The sequence below is a fragment of the Morchella importuna genome (assembly GCF_003444635.1).
Source record: "Morchella importuna strain M04M26 chromosome Unknown Morimp01GS008, whole genome shotgun sequence".
NCBI lineage: Eukaryota > Fungi > Ascomycota > Pezizomycetes > Pezizales > Morchellaceae > Morchella > Morchella importuna.
In genome coordinates, this window is record NW_025763405.1 from 822183 (window position 1) to 830910 (window position 8728).

At 48.4% G+C, this 8728-nt stretch overlaps 1 protein-coding gene across 1 annotated transcript; it reads right to left on the minus strand.

Annotated features, from left to right (window-relative positions):
• Window positions 1–69: 69 nt before the first annotated feature.
• LAJ45_03722 (uncharacterized protein) lies at window positions 70–2020 on the minus strand (the record flags this gene model as incomplete). Its single annotated transcript, XM_046113306.1, has 6 exons — window positions 70–222; window positions 299–315; window positions 385–631; window positions 706–1008; window positions 1061–1816; window positions 1970–2020. The coding sequence occupies 6 exons, from the start codon at window positions 2018–2020 to the stop codon at window positions 70–72; spliced, it is 1527 nt and encodes a 508-aa protein (XP_045973599.1).
• Window positions 2021–8728: the final 6708 nt, after the last annotated feature.

Here is an 8728-nt window from a genome sequence, read left to right on the forward strand (position 1 = left end):
CACAATAAGCCCCGCGGCACAACCGTCCAACGCCACCCCCGCGGACCCACCTGGAAATACATTTCCATATCAAATCAAGACACCGGTGATCCATATTGACGAGGAAAACCCAATGGGCTTAAACGCATCGTTCCACGCCCCACGTCCCGCGAGCGGAAACTTCATTCGTCTCCTCATCTCGTCCATACACACCTCTCTCACCGGCGCCCCCGGTTTAATCCACTACAACAAGATCAGGACGTCAGAAATCTGCTTCAACCTCCACCCCTTATATAGTCTCTCATGACGGCATACACACCTCGCTGCTAAGACTATCTAGGCCCGGGGACACCGGTCATACCCGGTGACAGATATTCCATCGAGGGTTGGCGAGCCCTGCTTTACCTCCTCCAATGCTGAATCCAGTGCCGATTGCCTTGTGGTCAGGAACTCCCGCGCCGAGCACGGCGACCGATTCGAGGCTCTGAGCAGACCCCAGCCGCGATCGCGCAGACTCGGCGGAGGCGGAACAGGCTGTGAGAGTAACGGTGTGGCCCACAGGTCTAGATGCAGGTGGTGGAGATCGGGGAATAAACCAAGTGCCGCAACCGCAGAGCTCTGTGAAGCAGTGTAAGCGAAAGATGCTGCAGGCCTATCTCAAAGTGCATGTCCATATATATTGCTGGGCCAACGATATGGTGCCACTGGGCCAATACACCTACGTACCAAATCATCATTCCTCACGCCAATCAGGAGATCTGATAGCCCCTCGCAACCCGCCGCTATCACCGCCAGGTCATCCGCATTAAATGTTATAATCCTCAGCGCTATGTCGGACCGCACGCATACAAGTGGACTAGTGCATGTTAGCGCCTTCAGCCCCCGACACTTCCTCGCGATAGTTTGCGGCAATAGGTGATCGCGAGGCCCATCATAAGGCATCAGCCCACACTGTGGCCAGATGAGATGCAGCTCCTCCAACGCGTCCGTCATGAGCTCCAGCACCGCACAAGCCCTATGATAAGGGATCTGTATATATGCTCAGCTTCCGCAGCCCGGTAAGGCCGCTTGCTCCTAGGACGTCGGACGCCTCCGGGGAATAATTGCCACTATGGCCGACGGCGCCTCGATACTGCGGGCTAACGCGGTGAGTATCAGCGACGAGCTGGAGAGTGTGCAGTCGATCGAAACGGATGGCCACAGCCAGCCGTGTGATAAGCCTCACATCCCATCCGAAAAGGTTGAGACTTCTGACCTCCGGCATGAGTGGGAACGGCTCATACTCGGAAAACCCCCCATAACGGAATCCCTCAACCAATGCCAGCGCAAGATGCTCTAGGGTGTCGGAATTTGCGGATAGTAAGGGGCCCAGCCCACACGTGTACGGGCAGCGTTGAACGCTTAATGAGCGCAGGCGCCACTGATTTGGTATGTAGTGCTTCAGTGCATCGTCTCCGCAGGTCAGGGATATCAGGTTATAGCTATTGGCCACTTCGAAAATAGTTTTCGGAAACTTTGTGAGTAGATATAGATTCTGGATGTTGTGGAAGTTTTCTAGCGCCCTTTTGATGACGGCATCCCCGAGAAATGCACTTGCCTCATTTCGGCGTTTATAGGGGTCGGCGGGCAGGACAACAAGTGTGGTGGTGTGCTGCACGAGTGAGGGATTGAAGATACAGTGCGGGTAGTCTTCGGCGCAGAACGCGACGGTTCGGTAGAGCGTTTGAAGGAGATGTCTGTAAAGGGCCCGGCAGGTCAAGACGAGGGAGCTAAGCGCTATGGGGACAGTAGATGCAAGAATGATTGTGGTGCTTATTTGCACTGAGTCGTGTATTGCCTGTGATGTATCGTTATTAGTATTTGTGTAAGTAGATCATAACGGTGGGAGTTAAGAGAGGGGGATAGGGATAGATGTGGGGGTTGTGGGGGGGGTTGCGGGGGAGTAGGGAGAAGCTAGAGGAAGATGGGAAGAAAGGGAAGGGAGAGTCACCACATAGTCCAAGATCTGCTCGAGTAGCTTGACTGGTAGAAGTAGCAGCATCGTTCCAGATATAGATCATGAAAGTAATCCGTGGATCTCAAAAAACGGTATTGGAGGGGGGTTATATATATTCTGCGAGGTATTGTCTCGATGACTCAGCACCGATGCGCCTCCTGCGTGCATGCATGTCAATGTGGGGGAATATTGTAAATTGGTCCGAGTATTGAATGTTTGTAGGTGCAGGCGGACTTTAAGTACAGGCAATGATGATGTTCTCATATACAGTGAGTAATATAATGACCTCTAACATACGTGACAACTAGAGTACACTAAGCCTAATTCAAGTCACAATGCATGAGATTATGAAGATACTGTAATATATCCTATCCAGTGACTCCTTATACGTATGGCCGAGACTGCCGATATCCCTTGTGCGCGACATCACGCAAGCTATCGGCACATAGTTCAAGCAGTGTTCAGAGTTGGAAATTGAACCGTGTCCTGACACGATTACACAAAGCCTATATGTAAGTACCCAACACCTCATTCTCAAAGCCTGAAAGCAAGATCCAGTGAGCTCTTCCCTTTACTCGTACCGCTACTTCTAAGGCTGGGTGTGAGCATTGACGTTCCGCCACTATTACCGAGACTAAACCTCTGTTTAATGGGATAACAAGTATATGGAGATAGAAGGATAGTGTATATACGTATACAGGATGGATAATGGCATGAGGGGGTGAGAAACTATGAAACCGTCGTTAGTACATATTTTGACATCTCACCTCCGATCTCACACCCATTCTCCCCGAATTGACAATATATTACTGCTGGAATATGAACTAAATCAGAAATTAGACACTTTATCGCAACAGGTACAACATAGCTTCCCTCCTCGAAATGAGAGTTGACGGTACTAGAGGTCTCTACTGTAATCTGCGATTTAGCAGACGACGCACCACAATGTCTACCTCAAACATTACCCTCTCCCCAAACCGGTTCCTCATCCCGCCGTTGTCACCGGTCCGCGTCATTACTACCACCTTTGCACCGAGAATATTCAGGAAATGATAATGCCACTAACTCCGTCTCCCGGCTGCAGCTAGCTTACCCCCCAGTGCGCTTGAATGCATTGCAAGTTCCCCGTACGGCATTGCACGTGGAGTCACTTCGGGGCCGTGCACTTGAGGACCTTGTAGGCCTGACCATGTGTCTACCGTAAACTAACGGAGAGGGCCTTTGTCGGGCAAGGCGCTTTCCACCGGCCCGGCCACCTACCGCTGGGTTAGAGGTTGAGTGAGTTCGCAGAGCGCCGGCACATTGCGGGGATAATCGAAGGATTATTATAATTAATAACTATATGAATGAATGCATGTCTTTCCGGCAAGCTTGAGGGCTGAGGGTAACCTGTCACCTCCCCCCTCCCTCACACCCGGTGGTGGTGCTCGGCGGAATCCCATACCTGCCGGACTCCGCATTCCGCCGGATCTGAGCCTGGACAGGAGGTCACTATAGACAAGGTGCTAAGGTTAGATTCGTTGCGAAGCTGCTTCTTGCCCAAAACTCGATAACGAGCAGAATGGAAAATCGGGCAGGCACCCTGGTGTCGGGAAATGAGGCTCGCTTCAGCAACCCTCACATGGGTTTATATCGAGACCAACAAAGTACGGACACCCCATCAGAACGAAAGAACAAACAGAAGTGGTCTATCATTGCTACCCATCCAGGCTATTTCCGCAAATCCATACTACTACTTAATAGCGAGTTCTTGCCTGCGAGGTTATTTCATATTCAAATAACACCAAATGTGTCTCAAGACGCCCCACACCCGAGATATGAATTCAGGAGCGTGCTGTGTTTTGCTAGAATATTGGTATCTAGGGTGTGTTCTACATGTAGTAGGGCGTCGTCAAAACACCCTGGAACATCCGTAAGCTGCACAGGGGGTCACTCGGCTGATCCATAAGACTGCTAGTAAGTGATAAGATAAGATCCGCTAGGTGATAAGACGAGACTAACCGACCTAGGTAATGATAAGAGTGCGCATGATGTGCGATAAGATGATATCGCGATAAGATAAGATAAGACCTCCCACTACCGCGGCGTTGTTCTATTGACGTATTCCAGGTGCGCCCGTTCAAAATCGTCAGCATTTCTCGCTCAGACTGAATTTGAGCCTGAACTCTGTTGCGGTGGTTTTGGTTTTTGGGAGCAAGCGCTGCCGAGCAACAAGAATTTCAAAGCCAACACACAAAGACATGTAGACACCTTCCCTTCCCACCCGAACCCCTCACCCAAATATTAGTACTACTACAGAAATTACACCCAACATCCTTTCTTCTTGACGTAGCAGTTCGGGTGCGGGCAGTGTTCGTGTGGCTATAGGAGGTACATGTATGTACCCGCGGGTGCCGGAAAGTGATGCAACGCTTGACCTAGCAACGCCGAAATGTACTCAGAACTTCAACTTTTAACACAACACAATGCTTGGACAGGATAGATATTTTAGTCATACCCATGATAAATGAGTCTCTAGAACAGAGTCTGCAGTTTTTCAGGTCATTGGTTTGGGGTTTTTAGCCTGGGGAAGGACAACTTGTGAGAAAAGACAGTAATAAAAGGAGAAGCAACAGTCAACCACATCAACTCTCGCCATAACTATGGTCTCCAGCTTCTAAATTACCATAGATTTGCTCCACATTCTATTAGCTAGTTTGGTTGTTGAGAAGTGTGGGCTATTTGACTGTTGCATTACTTTCCGGCACCCCTAGGTACATATGTCTACCCATATTCTTATGGTTCAACTGGCGTCCGTTAACGTCAATCTTTGGTAGTATAGTGGTTAGTATACTCGCTTGTCAATCGACAACCCGCGAGTGACCGGGGTTCAATTCCCCGCCAGAGAGTAAGATGGGCTGTATAACAACCTGTGTTACACATTCCATCTCGGTGCGTTCTTTTTGAAATTTTATTCACTTTTTTGGCGTTGGGGTTGGTGGGGGAATCGATGAAAGCTGTTAGGTGGATTGACAACCGGAGTGCCAAGACAGATGTGCCAAGCATTAATGAGCCTCACGAAAGCGCGCAGGATATCAAAAAAAAAAAAAGAACCAAAAGTTCACAACACCGCCTATAGGCCTCGGTTGCTACGTCTTTTCTACGTCCGGTCCTGGTGGGGGTTGAACGCTCACGAGTTCGGTACAGAGTGTGAGCTCTATACTGCTGGGCCACGTCCAACCCCATGTTCATATTGTTTCCTTTGGTGCTGTTAGCTCCATGGGGGGGCTCGTACGTACGCTACTAAGCTTGGCGATGTCACAGTGTTATCCTTATCAGGGTGGCTTGAAGAGGCCGGATGCGGACTCAGCAAAGAACAACGAGTGATACCCTATGACACGAACACCGATAAGGGGCAGTTTAGTAAAAGGTTATAAGACACGTTACAACAGCTACGTGGTTGTAACTATGTGGCCAAACCTGATCGCAAAGTGACGGCGCTTTATAAACCAATTCTACCACTGGGGAGGTCGAGAGTTGAGATAGGAAGTTGAAGTTGGGAAATGTGTTTCTACGCGGTTACTAATCAATTTATGAAAGGCGAGAAAACCCACCCCCGGAAAACGTCAGTGTTGCGATAAATTGCTTACGGCAAAGAGAACCAATTCGTTCGTCTAGGCCGGCGCTTGTTGGAGGTTGCAACACTCGCTACCTTTGGAGCTGATATGTACAGCCACTCTGCAAAAGTGTTCGTGATTGCGATTTCGGAGTGAGACATTTCTCCATATGTAACCACGGCGGACCATCAAGAACCCCGCCAAGTGAAGACTTTCCCAGTGACCAATGGCGCCCAAATTAATGAAGAATAAGATCAATGACCTATCTTCTTTTTATACGTAGTCACAAACTATATTATATATTTTTCGTTGTTTTGAACCTCAACTTTAATTTAATAACATCAGTATTACGGGTGCGCCACACTGCGCACTGACATTAAAACCATATCACGAACACTTTTGATGAGTGGCTGTATGGTGCGCACACTCTTAAAGGTGATATGGCGGCATACAGAAGTGGAACAATTGTGGCTGCAATAGAGCCTCGTGGGCCAATAAGAGGGCCCATTTCTAGCCATTCTGCTGCATTACTGCCACGGATCAGTCAGGTGCCCGACGGGCTGGTTAATACTATCGCTGTGGTATTTTTTGTTTACCAGTAACTGGGCACCTCGATACTAACTGCGCATGTGCATAGTTATAGTATCGTATTATATCTCTGCGTAAAGTACAGGCGCTCATTAAAATGCTACCTCGTACATTTTTTATATTTTTTCTGGAGGGTTAGGGTTTGCGACGGCCGACGTTGTGGCGCGTGGCGCGTGGCGCGTGGCGCAAGGTGGGGCTTAGCCTGCAGGCGAATAAGCGCGATTAGACGTTGTTGGCCGGTTATTGTGTTCACTCCTCTTCGACGATGATTCGAAATACGAGAAATGAATAAAAAACTTCAGTCAACAAGAAAACGGGAGCAATGTATTATGATGATGATGATGATGAGAAGACACAAAAGACTAGCTAGAGGTAATCCATGATATGGACACCTAAACACACTGTTGCTGGCGCTATCGCTACGTTTCCCTTTTTTGCGCCTATCTCGGCTAGCCCACGCGTCTACTGTATGACTAATGCTTGACCGTAAATCTGCCCAACAACGTGGTCAGAAGGCTAGAGGCGACGTAAGAAGGAAGCACGCTTAGATTAATGTTTTGCAACTCTTAGACCATCATCAATACATACTCTGTCTTTACTCTAGTTAGTCTACATCAGTTTTGATCGATCGTGATTTATGATCGTTCTAGACTAGACTCTAGTGAAAACGGAAAACAGTCAGCAAGGTCTAACCCCCGCCCTTCCTAGCTTTCTGGGTCTCGGCCGGGGTGTGTAACCTCTGAAGAGTGCGTAGAGGCGCGGCTTAGTATTAGTTATTCATGTTATGATGACAGTGTGTGTTTCTGGCAGGCTCCTGTGTATACCATCATGCTGCAGGCTGCAGTACCGATTATCGCGAGTAGTACATGGTGGAGATAAGACTAAAACTCCTATCGTGTAAGAGTAAGAGTGCACTAGGAAATATAAGGCGCTACTCGGTGATTGACCTCCGAGCGCTGTTATGAGGGGAGTGGGTTGGGCTAGCTGCCAGTGGTGGGTTTGGCGGTTTAATCATGAAGTATCACTCGGTTTCTCACTGCTGCGAGCCCACCTTCCGAGTCCTGCGGAATGGTGTCAAGGCAGACGCTGGGTGGTATAAGTGGTATTCTGTGTCTCCCTGGGTATTCTTGTGCTAGGTCCTTGGTTTGGCGCTGGTGAATAGTACTAGGGGGTACTACTACCACTGTCGTTCCGGTGGCAAAGCCTCCTACGAACGTGTTCAATGTGCGTTTCGGTTGGCAGTGGATATAGAGGTCGGACCTCCTCATACTCGGTAGTGATGTAGAAAGTAGGAGTTTGTATGGGTGTCTTTTCAAAAGCCACACTCGTCTCCTTGTATGCTTAGTACACACAAAGTATCCGAAAGTCATGCTGTTGTGGGTGGTAAGATACCGAAACTTGAAAAGGGTTCTTAGGGGTGAATGTGGTGGAGATTCTCCTGATGCATGAAGGGGTCCGTTGTATAACTTGAGATATATCCCCTTTCCCGGCGACGATCTTATTAGCATGCGTGACTTTCAAATCCCGAGAGCATCTTGGCAGGTGCGAAAGGGTGAGTACCAGATGTTGCTTACCCCGTCTCCAACGATGTACACCTTTCTATATTTTCATCACTTCCGACACCCCACTGCTCATCTGGTCCACATGCTAGCCCGAAATGCTTCAACCATCCCCCCTTCTCACATCGATATCCCTCCACGCCCCCGTCCAAATCCATATCCGTGATCCATAACCGTCATATTACCGCCCATGCCTTAAACTGTCAGAAGTTTCACTGCTTTTAAGCAATGGCGGCCGTCCTAAGTGGGTGGTCGGGACTCCTAGAAGAGGATGATACAGGCCAAAACGTTTCACGGCCAGGTCTTGGGAGGTGCTAGTGATGCCCAGAGCGCCGTTAGCAACAAATCAAATCTTGATGTAGTAATACTCTTGCCCGCCGCGGGTAAACGTTCATATGGTGAGAATAGAGGAAGAGATATCATGCAAGCCCCCCCCCCCCCCCCCAAGCCCCAAAAAAACAAAGACAGCAATAGAACAAACCTAAGCCCAACCTGCGGAACCGAGAGCAGTGGAAGGTGAAGTGATAGACGTAGCATACCTTAGAGAAAGTATGTAGGAGAAGTAAAGTAATTGATCGTGTTATTGTTCTAGCTAAGGGGGAATGCCCCGTATTTATACTAATGAAAGGTAGTACAAAAGAAATACAATGAGTCATAGACGTGTGAGTAATAGGATGACTAATAGGAAAGTGAGTCATACGCCGATGACAAATACTATAATGAAATGATGAGAATCTTCCAGAACTATGAAACGTGTCGAGCGTCCTATTTCAAGACTTCCCCTCGTGAGCCACAGTGAATAGTAGAAGAAAATAAAACATGTTTGCCTTTATCCAATCCTTTAGTAAGTAAATCCGCCACGTTCTCGTTCGTAGAAATATATTCCAGTTCAAATAATTCATCCTCAAACCGTTCCCGAACAAAATGAAAATGTACGTCAATATGTTTAGACCTTTTATGAAAGACAGGATTTTTAACCAAGGAGAGAGAACCGTTGTTATCGCCTCGAA